Raw genomic sequence first — 14,415 nt, forward strand, 5'->3', positions numbered from 1 at the left:
GAATTAACAAATGTGTCAAATGTATTAATAATCATACATTGGTTGGACCAATAAAAAGCCAGCTACTTCAATAAATCAAAAAGGAGCAACAACATGAAGCAACCAATAAAAAAGGTTCACCAATGGAAGATAAAGGGTTAACATAAGGGCTCCCAGCTGCCTGCCAACCCCACAGTGGGTCAGAGGGCGATGCGGGTGTAAACCAACCCTGAGTGGACTGTGGTGGTTTCACATTTGTTTATGGACTAAACAGTTCCACCCGTTACAATCCAGCGTCCATTTCCCGTAGTACCAGCAGGGGGCGTACTCTGATGTTTCATTATATTTCCTTTATTTTTACACTTTCCTGCACTCTGTACATGAAAATGGAGCCTCTAATATAAAAGTGTGAATTCTTTTCCGTTTGAAGCGTACATAAGGAGTGAAACATTTCCCGCACTCTGAACATGAAATAGGACGCTCACCCGTATGAACTTTCTGGTTTCTAAGAAATAAACCTTTGTTTGGAAAACATTTCCCCCACTCGTAACATTAAAAAGGACGCTCACCTGTGTGTATTCTCTGATGGCTAAGAAGGTTTACTTTCTGATTAAAACATTTCCCGCACTCTGAACATGAATAGGGAAGCTCACCTGTGTGTATTCTCTGATGCCTAAGAAGGTTTACTTTCTGATTAAAACATTTCCCACATTCTGAACATGAATAGGGACGCTCACCTGTGTGTGTTCTCTGATGGATAAGTAGGTTTCTTTTACTATTAAAACATTTCCCGCACTCTGAACAGGAATAAGGATGCTCACCTGTGTGTATTCTCTGATGTCTAAGAAGGTTTCTTTTTTCATTAAAAAATTTCCCGCACTCTGAACATGAATAGGGAAGCTCACCTGTGTGTATTCTCTGATGGATAAGTAGGTTTCCTTTATTTTTAAAACATTTCCCGCACTCTGAACATGAATAGGGAAGCTCACCTGTGTGTATTCTCTGATGGCTAAGTAGGTTTCCTTTATTATTAAAACATTTTCCGCACTCTGAACATGAATAGGGAAGCTCACCTGTGTGTATTCTCTGATGGCTAAGAAGGCTTTCTTTTTGACTAAAACATTTTCCGCACTCTGAACATGAAAAGGGACGCTCCCCTGTGTGAATTCTCTGATGCTTAAGAAGGCATGTTTTGTGACTAAAACATTTCCCGCACTCTGAACATGAATAGGGACGCTCACCTGTGTGTTTTCTCTGATGGCTAAGAAGGTTTACTTTTTGACTAAAACATTTTCCGCACTCTGAACATGAAAATGGAATCCCACCTGTGTGCATTCTCTGGTGGCGAAGAAGGTTTCCTTTGTATTTAAAACATTTCCCACACTCTGAACATGAATAGGGATGCTCACCTGTGTGTTTTATCTGATGGCTAAGAAGGATTCCTTTTCGACTAAAACATTTTCCGCACTCTGAACATGAAAAGGGACGCTCCCCTGTGTGAATTATCTGGTGCTGAAGAAGGTATGTTTTGTGACTAAAACATTTCTCGCACTCTGAACATGAATAGGGAAGGTCACCTGTGTGTATTCTCTGATGGCTAAGAAGGCTTTCTTTATGATTAAAACCTTTACCGCACTCGGAACATGAATAGAGATGCTCCCCTGTGTGTATTCTCTGATGGCTAAGAAGGTTTCTTTTCTTTTTAAAACATTTCCCGCACTCTGAACATGAGAATGAATTCTCTCCTGTATGGTATAAAGAAGATTCCCTGAGATGAGATGGTTTCCCGCACCCGTCGGCACTGTCAGATATTAGAGGACTATGTGAAGTATCAGGAGATTCCAATGATCTCCTCCAATGGTGAGGTCTGTCATGTATATTATGAGGAACGGGATTTACTTCTGGAGACGATGCCATGTCATTATCTTCTGTAGTCACATCTTCCTCCGATGTCCTTCTATTCCCACCACAGTGTCCGTCTGTCAGAAGACAAGAAAAATTACCAAGAGTTTTCCACACTCATATACACTGCTCAACACTTTATAATCAGAGTATAGCATCAAGTCAGGGAAACTCCTGGGATATTCATCTGCTCAGTCAAGTAGCAGAGGGGGTTGTTACCAACAGGTGCACTAGATGGGCAACAATGAGATGACCTCCAAAACAGGAATGGTTTTACAGGTGGAGGCCACTGACATTTTCCCTACTCATCTTTTCTGAGTGTTTGTCACTAGTTTTGCATTTGGCTGGGGTCAGTGTCACTACTGGTAGCATGAGGCCATATCTGGACCCTATAGAGGTTGCACAGGCAGCCCAACTCCTCCAGGATGGCTCATCAATAATTCCCATTGCCAGAAGGTTTGCTGTGTCTCCCAGCACAGTCTCAGGAGCATGGAGGAGATTCCAGGAGACAGGCAGTTACTCTAGGAGAGCTGGACAGGGCCGTAGAAGGTCCTTAACCCATCAGCAGGACCGGTATCTGCTCCTTTGTTCAAGGAGGAACAGGATGAGCACTGCCAGAGCCCTACAAAATGACCTCCAGCAGGACACTGGTGTGAATGTCTCTGACCAAACAATCAGAAACAGACTTCATGAGGGTGGCCTGAGGCCCGACGTCCTCTAGTGGTCCCTGTGCTCACTGCCCGGCACTGTGGAGCTCGATTGGCATTTTCCATTGAACACCAGAATTGGCAGCTCCACCACTGGCACCCTGTGCTTTTCACAGATGAGAGCAGGTTCACCCTGAGCACATGTGACAGACGTGAAAGGGTCTGGAGAACCCGTGGAGAACATTATGTTGCCTGTAACATCGTTCAGCATGACCGGTTGGGTGGTGGGTCAGTGATGGTCTGGGGGAGGGGTATCCATGGAGGGACACACAGACCTCTACAGGATAGACAATGGCACCCTGACTGCCATTAGGTATTGGGATGAAATCCTTGGACCCATTGTCAGACCCTATGCTGGTGCAATGGGTCCTGGGTTCCTCCTGGTGCACAACAATGTCTGGCCTTATGTGGTGAGAGTATGCTGCCAGTTCCTGGAGGATGAAGGAATTGATACCATTGAATGGCCCCCACGCTCGCCTGACCTGAATGCAATAGAACACCTCTGGGACATTCTGTTTCAGTCCATCCGATGCCCCCAGGTTGCACCTCAGTCTGTTCAGGAGCTCAGTGATGCCCTGGTCCAGATCTGGGAGGAAATACCCCAGGACACCATCCGTCGTCTCATTAGGAGCATTCCCCAACGTTGTCAGGCATGCATACAAGCACGTGGGGGCCATACACACTCATGAGGACCATTCTGAGGTCCTGCAATGACATTTCACTAAAATGGACTCGCCTGCTGCATCATTTTTTCACTTTGATTTTCGGGGTGTCTTTGAATTCAGCCCTCTGTAGGGCGATAATTTTCATATCCATCAAACTATGTGGCATCCTTTCCTTCCTAACACGTTACCCAGTCCATACCAGTATAGATCCTAACACATTACCCAGTCCATACCAGTATAAATCCTAACACACTACCCAGTCCATACCAATATAGATATCCAGCATGATATTTTTCCCATTGATGTGTTTTCAAAGTGTTCCTTTCATTCTTTGGAGCAGTGTATGTTGGTCGAGCATTTCAAAGTTTAGAAGAGATCTGACATGGATCTATCATACAACCTTACCCAACCAAACATCACTAAGTAATAATGCTATTGAAATGACGACAATGTTATGGTTGGGAACATGACGTTATATTGAGGAATGGAGATGGACCTTTTATGTGGTGTACAGTAGGGATAGACCGATTATCGGCGTGGCCGATATGCACTTTCCCCGATATATCGGTATCGGCCCCGGAACTGGCCGATATTGCTGATATTTTTGTCTTCTTAGGCCACCTCCCTCGCCTTGGACAGCCTCGTCTGGAGTCAGGACTAGTCTCATGGGAGTGTATCACAGCAATACACCCATCCGCAGCAGCCTGGTGCCAGCCAGCCACCCACATCCATAAGCCCTGTACCAGCCAGCAAGCCACAGGCCCTGTACCAGTCAGCCAGCCACAGGCACTGTACCAGTGAGCCAGCCAGCCACCCACCCACTGGCCCTATACCAGCCAGCCAACCACCCACAGTCCCTGTACCAGCCAGCCACCTACAGCCCCTGTGCCAGCCAAGTGTGCCAGACAGCCAGCCACCCACCACAGGGTGCCAGACAGCCAGCCACCCACAGATAGGGTGCCAGCCACCCATAAGCCCTGTACCAGCCAGCCACCCACAGGCCCTGTACCAGCCAGCCACCCACAGCCCATGTGCCAGACACCCACCCACCACAAGGTGCCAGCCAGCCAGCCATTAAGCACTGAACAAAAATTAACATGTTCAGTACCAGATTTGTGTCAAAATTTGTCTTAATTTTTTTAAACTTTAAATGTACAAAATATCGGCCCATATCGGCCGATACCTTGTGAAAATATTGGTATCGGCCCTGAAAAAACCATATCAGTCTATCCCTAGTGTACAGTATCTTCTCGTCATTTGTTGGGCACATAATGTTATATTAAGGAATGAAGAAGGACCTTTCATATGGTGTACAGTATTTTCACCTGATTTGTTTGGGATAGGACGTTATATTGAGGAATGGATATGTGGCAAAGCAATAAAAGTAAAAAAATAGGAATTTTTCAGGAGTCATATATGTCGGTCGAGGATTTTGAAGTTTAAAAGAGATCGGTGGTAGAACTGGGTGCAATCACAAAACCAAACTATGACAACTAACCAGATCAATGATGCCACCCAACCAAACATCACTAAGTAAGCTTTAACCCATTCTTCCATAATTACCCGAGCTGATATCTGGAGAAGTTTCTTCCTCTTTAACTGCGTCCATCATCCCAACCTCCTCTGTAAAATGCTGATCACCCCTCACATACGTCTTTTCCTTTATAACCCCAATTTGTACATTTATAAGATCTTCATCCTAAACCAACAAAATGGCAGAAATAATATTAAATACAAAATAATAATAATAGAAGAATGATATCTCTTAGGACTTGGGATCACTTTCCTACATTCTCATCTACCTGATGATGGTGATGGATGGTGTGATCTTCCTGTGTGGAATCCCGGGAATACAGAAGACGGGGACATCTCTCTGGTGGGTTTCTGTAACTGGATGACTCCACCATGGTGTCCTGGTACTGCTTTCTGTGACCTTTTGGAAACTCTGCCTCCTCCATTACAAAATCCTCATCATCCTCCTCTTTTATCTCTTCTTTAATGTTGACTTGTGTGGAATCCCGGGAATACAGAGGACGGGGACATCTCTCTGGTGGGTTCCCATTACTGGATCCATCTGTAGGAAACACACACACTGACTGAATACATTGTTTCTATGTGTTTATCAGATGATGGGGGATCTAGGTGGATCCTCCGTACTGCTCTCTCCTTTACAATAAAGTCTCCTCTTACCCGGTGATGTGAGGGGCGGCTGATTCTCCATCATGACGTCTTTGTAGAAGTGGATCTACAGATCCTCAAACATCAATCCATATACCCAAACAGTTTTTGTAATTAGTGGCCATCACTCACCTGTGCTGATGTCTGGAGAAGTCTCCTCCTCTTTAACTTTGTCCATCATCCCAACCTCTTCCCTGAACTGCTGATCACCCCTCACATACGTCTCTTCTTCCTCTTTAACCTCATCTTTTATATCTATCAGATTTTCATTCTAAACAAACAAAATAGCAGGGAATGGTTTGTTAAAAATGTGAGCACAAATGACCTTATACCTAAAAGTGGAATATATTTTCATACAGTCAGATCACTTTTACGATCTCGAGATCCATCTTCACCTACCTGATGATGGTGGGGGATGGTGTGACCTTCCTGTGTGGAATCCCGGGAATACAGAGGATGGGGACAACTGTCTGGTGGGTTCCCATTACTGGATCCATCTGTAGGAAACACACACACTGACTGAATACATTTTTTCTATGTGTTTATCATATGATGGGGGATCTAGGTGGACCCTCCGTACTGCTCTCTCCTTTACAATAAAGTCTCCTCTTACCCGGTGATGTGAGGGGCGGCTGATTCTCCATCATGACGTCCTTGTAGAGGTCCTTGTGTCCTTCTAAGAATCTTCTGAGAATCCTCCTCACCTCTCCGGTCAGGTCTGTGTTTTTATTAATAGGGATAAGGCAGGAGGTTCAACAATACATTGAGGAAATTACAGGTGTAGATATTACTAATGACCCGTAGGTTTGCTTATTTCACAAAAATGGTAAATCAAAAAAAAAAAAAATGAAAGCACGATAGTCCCAACTTATTGAACGCAGCAAAGGGGGCAATTCCAAAAAATTGGCTAAAACTTAAAAAGTCTTACAATTAGAGATTGGTATAAAAGAGTTGAATATACAATATGGAATACATGGGAAGCAGACCAGGAGACCAGACGGAGAGTTTCTCAAACAAGTGGGTTAAGTGGGCGGAGTTCAAGAAGACGAGTAAATATTTAGAAATCTGGACGAATTAGAGTATGAGGGTAGAATATGGGTAGATTAAGAAGAAAAGGAGGTGGTAAAATAGACGACAAGATGAGTATTACCGAGTGGAATGGGAAGTGGGAGGGATCTGGGGAGAAGGGTTTCTGGGTAAGGGTTTTAGTAAGATTATAGAAATGTATTTGTATTTTCTGTTTTTGAAAATTAATAAAATGTAAAATTTTGATTTAAATAAAAACAAAAAAGTGATGACATATGACTTCCCAGAATCCCCCTCACCTCTCCGGTCAGGTCTGTGTTTTATTAATAGAGATGAGAGATGTCATGTGACCTCCCAGAATCCTCCTCACCTCTCAGGTCAGGTCTGTGTTTTATTAATAGAGATAAGAGTGATGTCATGTGACCTCCCAGAATCCTCCTCACCTCTCCAGTCAGGTCTGTGTTTTATTAATAGAGATAAGAGTGATGTTATGTGACGTCCCAGAATCCTCCTCACCTCTCCATTCAGGTCTGTGTTTTATTAAAGGGTAACTCCACTTTCGTGGGGAAAAAAAATCAACAAATAAAGAAAAAACAATATAGCGTATACAATTGCGACACAAATCATATTGTAATTGAATGTTATTAAAAATTACCTTTCCTTTTTAATCTGCAGATGTTGTAATTTTCTAGAAAATGAAATTTGGCTACCTGTAGCTGCTCTGTACACAGAATGTATACTGACCACACCCCCAGAAACATCATTTCCTGTTTGTGTGATTGGCTCACTGATTTTCCCAGAAGTCTGCCTAAGATACAAGTCAGATTTCTGGCATCCCATCTGGCAACAAAAATGTCATTTTTGGAGAGATACTCCCAATAGGAACATGTCGAAAGGGATGCAGGCCCAGCAGCTTTCCTCATTAGAGCCCTGCAGCTGCCACAGCTGACAGATAATTATGAAACCACTCCCATTTCACCCACTCAGCACAGAGGCACAGGGACCAAGCAATGATTTCTTCAGAATAACAAAAGGTAGGAATCTGCAATAAAGTTTGTTAAAATCCCTGCAAGGTATAGAGATCAATCAGAGGGGAATGTTTTTTTCTCACTAAAAGTGGAGCTACGCTTTAATAGAGATAGGAGTGATGTCATGTGACCAGCGAGAGAAAGCAAGGTGGCAGCATTTGGTCTGGGTAAAGAGTTGGGGGACAGAAGTGTCAAATATGGGGTTTGAGGAGTGGAGATCTGCAATGTTGAATAAGGAAACGGGGAGTGGGGGACAACAGTGTCCATGGGGGTTGTGGAATATAGGTGAGCAGTGTGAGAAGGGGGATGAGGAGAGGGGAACAACAGTGTTAAATGGGGGTAAGGAATGGGGGATAGCTATGTTAGATGGGGGGTGAGGAGAGGGGAACAACAGGGTTAGATTGGGAGTAAGGAATGGGGGACAGCAGTGTTAGATGGGGGGTAAGGAGCAGGAGACAGCGACGTTAGTTGGAGGATGAGCAGTGGGGCACAGCGGTGATAGATGGGGGGTTGGAAGGGGGGACAGCAGTGTGGGACAGCGGTGTTAGATAGGGGGTGAGGAATCGGGAATAGCAGTGTTAGATGGGGGAGTGAGGTATGGGGGACAGCAGTATTAGATGGGAGGGGGGTGAGGAATGTTGGACAGCAGTGTTAGATGGGAGGTGAGGAGGGGGGGACAGCAGTGTTAGATGGGATGTGAAGAGGGGGGACAGCAGTGTTAGATGGGATGTGAGGAGTGAGGACAGCAGTGTTAGATGGGGGTGAGGAGTGAGGACAGCAGTGTTAGATGGGGGATGAGGAGTGAGGACAGCAGTGTTAGATGGGGGGTGAGGAGTGAAGACAGCAGTGTTAGATGGGGGGTGAGGAGTGGGGGACAACGGTGTTAGATGGGGGGTGAGGAGTGGGGACAACGGTGTTTTATGGGAGGGTGAGGAGTGGGGACAACGGTGTTAGATGGGGGGGTGAGGAGTGGGGACAACGGTGTTAGATGGGGGGGGGGGGGTGAGGATTGGAGACAGCGGTGTTGGATGCGAGTGAGGTGTGGGGGATAGCGGTGTTAGATGGGGGGTGAGGAGCAGAGACAGCGGTGTTAGATTGGGGGGGGTGAGGAGTGGGGACAGCGATGTTAGATGAGGGCAGGTAGCCGTGTCTTCTGATACATGCAGAGTATAGATGGCACAGACATGGTGGGGTTCCCGGTCATCCAGCATATATAGATCTGGGGGTCCAGTTAGTATTCAGGCAGAGGAAGGGATTAATGTTAGTTGGGGGGGCGTTCTGCTGAATGTTTCTAGATGGGAGTGTCCAAGTCACCATGAGCTCTGCTTCTCACCCAGATAAATTGTGGATACCTCGCATCTGTCTGGTGGGGGCGCTCCAGTAGAGCTGGAGAAAGTTTTGCTGTTGGGAAGTGCGCTGTGCGTTCATGCTTTTATTTTTTCACCGGGGGACCAGAAAGAGATCCTCAGTGTTATGCGTTCCTCTGTTTCTGTTCCCCCAGCGGCAAAAAGGAAGGAGGACATTTTCTTTAGGTAACTAAAGATTACAAATATAAAATAAGATCTTATTACCTCCTCTGCTGCCACTTCCAGCTACGTCTCCTCTCTAATTCCTCCCGACTCACAACTCACTCTGGAATGTTCTATGTATACCTGACATCACTTCCTGTCTGTAACAACATCACTTCCTGTCTGTAACTACATCACTTCCTGTCTGTGCATTCCATCTGAGAGAAGTCAGGTCACCACATTGTGGACCATATTGGGATTTTTGTACTTAGTGTACTTACGATGATTGTAGCCGGTGATGTTTTGGTTATTTGCTCTAACAGGTAACTTTTCAGGACTGGCCTTCAGGGTGTTCTCCATTGATCTTCTTCCAAACAGTATCAGTATTTCTTGCTAGAAAACAACTTAGAACCTCCAAACATTATACATTTTTTTTTAGCAAAGACCCTAGAGAAAAAAATGGGGATAGTTTCAATTTTTTATGTCACATGGTATTTGCGCAGCAGTTTTGAAAACGCAATTTTTGAGGGAAAAAAACGCAATTTTTTGGGGGGAAAATACACTTTAATTAATTAAAATTAATTAACCCTAAACCTCAATTTTTTTTGTATAATGTGAAAGATGATGTTATGCTGAGTAAATAGATACCTAATATGTCATGCTTTAAATTGGCGCACACCCGTAGAATGGCGACAAATTACGGTACTTAAAAATCTCCATAGGCATTTACATTGTTTTTTTTGCAACTGATGGGACCCTTTTTCCTCCCAGTGCCCATGCCCCTGAGAACTGGTGATAACCAGACCATTATTCTTGATCTTTACAGATAGTCTACAGACGGGTATGGTGCCAGCTGATTGGAAAAAAGCCAACGTGGTACCAATATTTAAAAAAAGGGCCGAGATATATCCCGGGTAACTATAGGCCAGTCAGCCTAACATCAGTAGTCTACAAGATTTTGGAGGGGATGTTAAGGGACCATATACAAGACTTTAGTAATGAAAACGGTATTAGTAGTAGTAATCAGCATGGATTCATGAAAAATCGTTCTTGCCAGACCAATCTATTAACCTTCTATGATGAAGTGAGTTGCCATCTAGATAAAGGAAGGTCTGTGGATGTGGTGTATCTGGATAAAGGAAGGCCTGTGGATGTGGTGTATCTGGACTTTGCAAAGGCATTTGACCCAGTTCCCCACAAACGCTTACTGTACAAACAAAGGTACGTAGGTATGGACCATAGGGTGAGTACCTGGATAGAGAACTGGCTCCAGGGGAGAGTCCAGAGGGTGGTGATAAATAGGGAGTACTCGGATTGGGCGGGTGTGGAAAGTGGGGTCCCCCAAGGTTCTGTCCTGGGGCCAATCCTGTTTAATTTATTCATAAACAACCTAGAGGATGGGATAAACAGCACAATCTGGGCATTTGCGGACGATACTAAAGTAAGCATGCCAATATCTTCTATGCAGGACGTGGTAACCTTACCAGCAGACCTGAACAAAATAACGGGGTGGGCAACTACATGGCAGATGAGGTTTAATGTTGAAAGTGTAAGGTAATGCACTTGGGCATCAGAAACATGAACGCAAGTTACTCGCTAGGGGGGAACCTCTGACTGAATCTAAGATGGAAAAGAACCTGGGAGTCCTATTCGACTACAGGCTTGGCAGTGGCATGCAATACCAAGCTGCTGCAAGCAAAGCCAGCAGAATACTGGCATGTACTGTATAAAAAAGGGGATTTACTCCAGAAATAAAGAGATTATTCTCTCACTCTACAAGACTCTGGTCCGGCCACATCTGGAGTATTCCGTCCAGTTCTGGGCACCGGTCCTCAGAAAGGATGTGCTAGAACTGGAGAGAGTACAGAGAAGGGCAACAAAAATAATTAGGGGAACGGAGGGCATCAGCTATGAGGAAAGACTACAAGCACTGAACTTATTCTCTCTGGAGAAGAGACGGTGAGAGGGGATATGATATCAATGTACAAATACTGTACTGGTGACCCTAGCATCAGGAAAAAACTTTTCAGAGAAAGGGAATACAATAAGACACATGGCCACTCACTAAAACTAGAAGAAAAACGGTTTAACCTTAATTTACGTAAGGGGTTCTTTACTGTCAGAGCAGTAAGGATGTGGAATTCTCTTCCGCAAGCAGTGGTATCAGCAGGGAGCATTGATAGTTTAAAAAAACTATTAGATGGGCACCTTAAAGACCACAACATAAAGGGGTATACAATGACAATGTACAGTTAACAGCAAACACACGCACACACACACATTATGGGTTGAACTGGTGTCTTTTTTCAACCTCACTAACTAAGTAACTATGTAACTGCAAGATCCTTCCACCCACCCAGGTGAGTGGGGGCGCCCCTTCACTGAGAGGGCTTAGAGGAAGACTTGGCTGACCTCTGGCCCCGGGGATTTTTTTTGACCTTGCCCCGAAGGCTTGAGTCTGGATGCTGACGGTTGAGGCCATCGGCACTGCCTGGATCTGGAAGCACTGGTCTTATGTTTGCTTGGGATCTTAAAGGTGGAACTCTTCCTCTTCCTCTTTACAGGTAGCAACGTACTTTTCACTCCCGAGATCTTTTGGATATACTTATCCAGATCATCACCAAAAAAAGGCGTTCTCCCTGAAAGGGGAAGCTAGCCAGTAATTGTTTACATGGTAATTCCACAGACCAGCTCTTTAACCAAAAGACTCTGCGCATATGCATTGTCATCAGAGCAAATCGTGACATTTGTCTTATGGAGTTCGTAAGAGCATCTACTTCGAAATAAAAAGCGTGAAGTAGATCTGACAGATCTTCCACAGACTCTCCTTGACAAGAAACTGTCTTGGCAACTCGCTTTATGTGGTCTTTCAAAGACTGACACACTCCTATGGCTGCTACTGCAAAACCTGCAACCGCAAAGGAGGCTTTAAATAAAGATTCCAACTTTTTATCTGCTGGATCTTTAAAAACCTGGGCATTATCCACAGGACAGGTTAAATTCTTGTTAACCGAAGAAATGGCTGCATCCACAGTGGGAATTTTCCATCCCTTAGAAAATGTATCCTCCATAGGATATAACAATGAAAACCTTTTAGGAGGAACAAATATCCTATCTGGATGATCCCAATCATTATACACTTCTTGCTCTAAGAGTGGATGCATGGGAAATGACCGAGGACTCTGAGGAGGGCGCAATGAGCCTAGGGAGGAAAAAGAGGGTTCAGTAGTCTCTAAGGGCAGGAGTTTAAACACAGCCCGGACCATCTCAGCAAGAGACTGGATAAACAATCTCTGGGATTGAGAAGCTGATAGAGATTCCTCTGACCCCTTGGAAGTGGAACTTTCAGCTTGACCTTCTATAGAGTCACCCTCAGCTACATCTTCCACATCCTCTGCCCAATCCTGAACTCATTCAGGGGTGGCTCAGGAAAGGGGGATCTAACGCGCTTCTTTCCTCCATGTGGTGCTGCAATCATGTCAGCAATCCTACCCTCTAGGCTGGCAAATGCTGATGCCAAATCGTCCTTGGTAACATAGGCTGTGTCAGAAGTACACGACATAGCTACTATGTCTGATAAAGCCTCTGGCTTCTCAGGAGGAGTAGACATAGTGGAAACATGACTAGGACCTTCAGGGCCTGACGGTGGCATCACAGTGCCCTTTCCAACTGTGCTCCCTCCAGCCCTTTTTTGGGCAGACATTCCTTTATAGCAAGACAAACTTGAGGTACTACCTTTAAAGTGTACTCAAAGTCTGTGCTAAGCTTATACAGCCTAATGCACACAACACTGATTACCTAAGATACAGGACCTATTAGTGCCAGTAACATACATCCACAGTGACTCATGTAACCCAGCTGCTGCTGCTCTGTGTCCCCTTTCAGCCTGTGACAGAGACTAGTGTGTTGGAAACAGTTCCTTGCAGAATGTGCCCTTTTATGTATGTGCGGCGTGGTGTGTGGCATCCACTTGCACGCCAAATTGCTTTAGAACACGCCCACCACATGGCGTATGCCTGTACTTAAATGTTAAGATTCCCCCATGCATGGGAATAGGCGTACGCCATAGACACGTGACACGCGATCCAGCAAAGGTGAACATGCGAATGCCTATGCGCCAGGGCTAACACAACAATCAAATAGAGGAGAGAGCAGTTTAGGCTGAATCTTGTTTGTCCCAGCTGATACTTATCAGATAATAAGCTCAGGGTAACAAACAGTGTAACAATATGCTTTAAACTTACTTTTCATAAACCTGCTACAATGTAAATACAAGCTGAAATACACTTGACATAAGTCTCTGTAATCTTATTAATGGGAACAGTGCATAAAATATTTACAGTTTTGCAATTTTTAACCTTTTAAGGTTTTTGTTTGCTGTGTAAATATTTAAAATGGACTCCCCAGTCCTCTCGCAGGACACTGCTATAAGCAAGAATCCAATCTTCACTCTTCACGGTGAGCATGGGCTTAGAGACCTTCAAGGACTGGGTCCTCTATATAAGAGGGGTCACGGACTTGGACCTGTAGAGCACCCTGCACAGAGCGCCTTTGGGGTTTGGTATTCCAAGGGTCTGTATCCCAGGGTCCAGCGCCTAAAAAGGACAGCGAGGATGGCTCGGGTACCATCTTTTTAGTCCATTGACTGTTTTAGATGGATCCAATAGCTAACCCCTTAGATCCAGTGATCTTTGTTTGGGGTATGATAAAAAAATCGTCTTTCTTCTTTTAAACAATAACAAACATGTGGAGCACCTCTCCACAGCGACCTTCACCTTTTAGACACTGGCGAAAAAAACTTAGGTACTTCCTGTATGGGGTTATATAGGGGGTCATCAATTCTGATTGGTTGCCACTGTCCTTCACCTATAGGTGGCTATATAACCCATATGTTATGATTTATTGCTCTGTGTCCCGTGATGTACGAAAATAAAGAAGTACATCATCAGCAACAGCCACCACTTTGTATTCTCTGTCTCTTACCGTAATGTCCCTAATATTCACGTTGGCCCGGAGTCTGTTTAAGAAAGGTTCTAAAGTCATTATGAACACCAAGGTGGAGAGGGGACAACCCTGCCTCGTCCCATTGGTGATATGGAAAGCGTCTGACAGGTGGCCATTAGCTCTCACTCTGGCGGACGGGGTAGAACATACTAGAATACTAGCACACCGTCCCATTGATCAAAGCATTGCTGCCATGTAATCCCATGCAACCCTGTCGAACGCCTTATCAGCGTCAAGTGAGAGAAAGAAGCCCTGTTGATTAGAGGAAGCGAGCCAATGATGTAGATTCAGGGCCTTGATCGTATTGTCTCTGGCTTCTCTGCCTGGCATAAAACCTACTTGGTCTAAGGAGATCAGGTGTGGAAGAATAGGGAGCACTCTGTTGGCTAACATTTAAGCGTAGAGTAAAGCAAAATTG

At 44.8% G+C, this 14,415-nt stretch overlaps 3 protein-coding genes across 3 annotated transcripts in view; all 3 read right to left on the reverse strand.

Annotated features, from left to right (window-relative positions):
- The window catches only part of LOC309550245 (uncharacterized protein), a gene marked incomplete at its 3' end in the record, with an annotated part of 2,091,994 nt that overhangs the window by 1,220,021 nt on the left and 857,558 nt on the right, over positions 1–14,415 (reverse strand).
- LOC309548864 (uncharacterized protein) overlaps positions 1–14,415 on the reverse strand; it is a gene marked incomplete at its 3' end in the record, with an annotated part of 187,250 nt that overhangs the window by 146,469 nt on the left and 26,366 nt on the right. Inside the window, exon 2 of the mRNA XM_082248795.1 lies at positions 6,901–6,973. Coding sequence (XP_082104921.1) covers positions 6,901–6,973 — 73 coding nt within the window. The remainder of the gene's footprint in view (positions 1–6,900; positions 6,974–14,415) is intronic.
- On the reverse strand, positions 532–4,523 carry LOC309548866 (uncharacterized protein; the record flags this gene model as incomplete). The annotated part of the gene is made up of 2 exons (XM_082248797.1): positions 532–1,780; positions 4,495–4,523. The coding sequence occupies 2 exons, from the start codon at positions 4,521–4,523 to the stop codon at positions 532–534; spliced, it is 1,278 nt and encodes a 425-aa protein (XP_082104923.1).

Source organism: Pelophylax lessonae (assembly GCF_965119305.1).
Source record: "Pelophylax lessonae genome assembly, chromosome: 3".
NCBI classification, from domain to species: domain Eukaryota; kingdom Metazoa; phylum Chordata; class Amphibia; order Anura; family Ranidae; genus Pelophylax; species Pelophylax lessonae.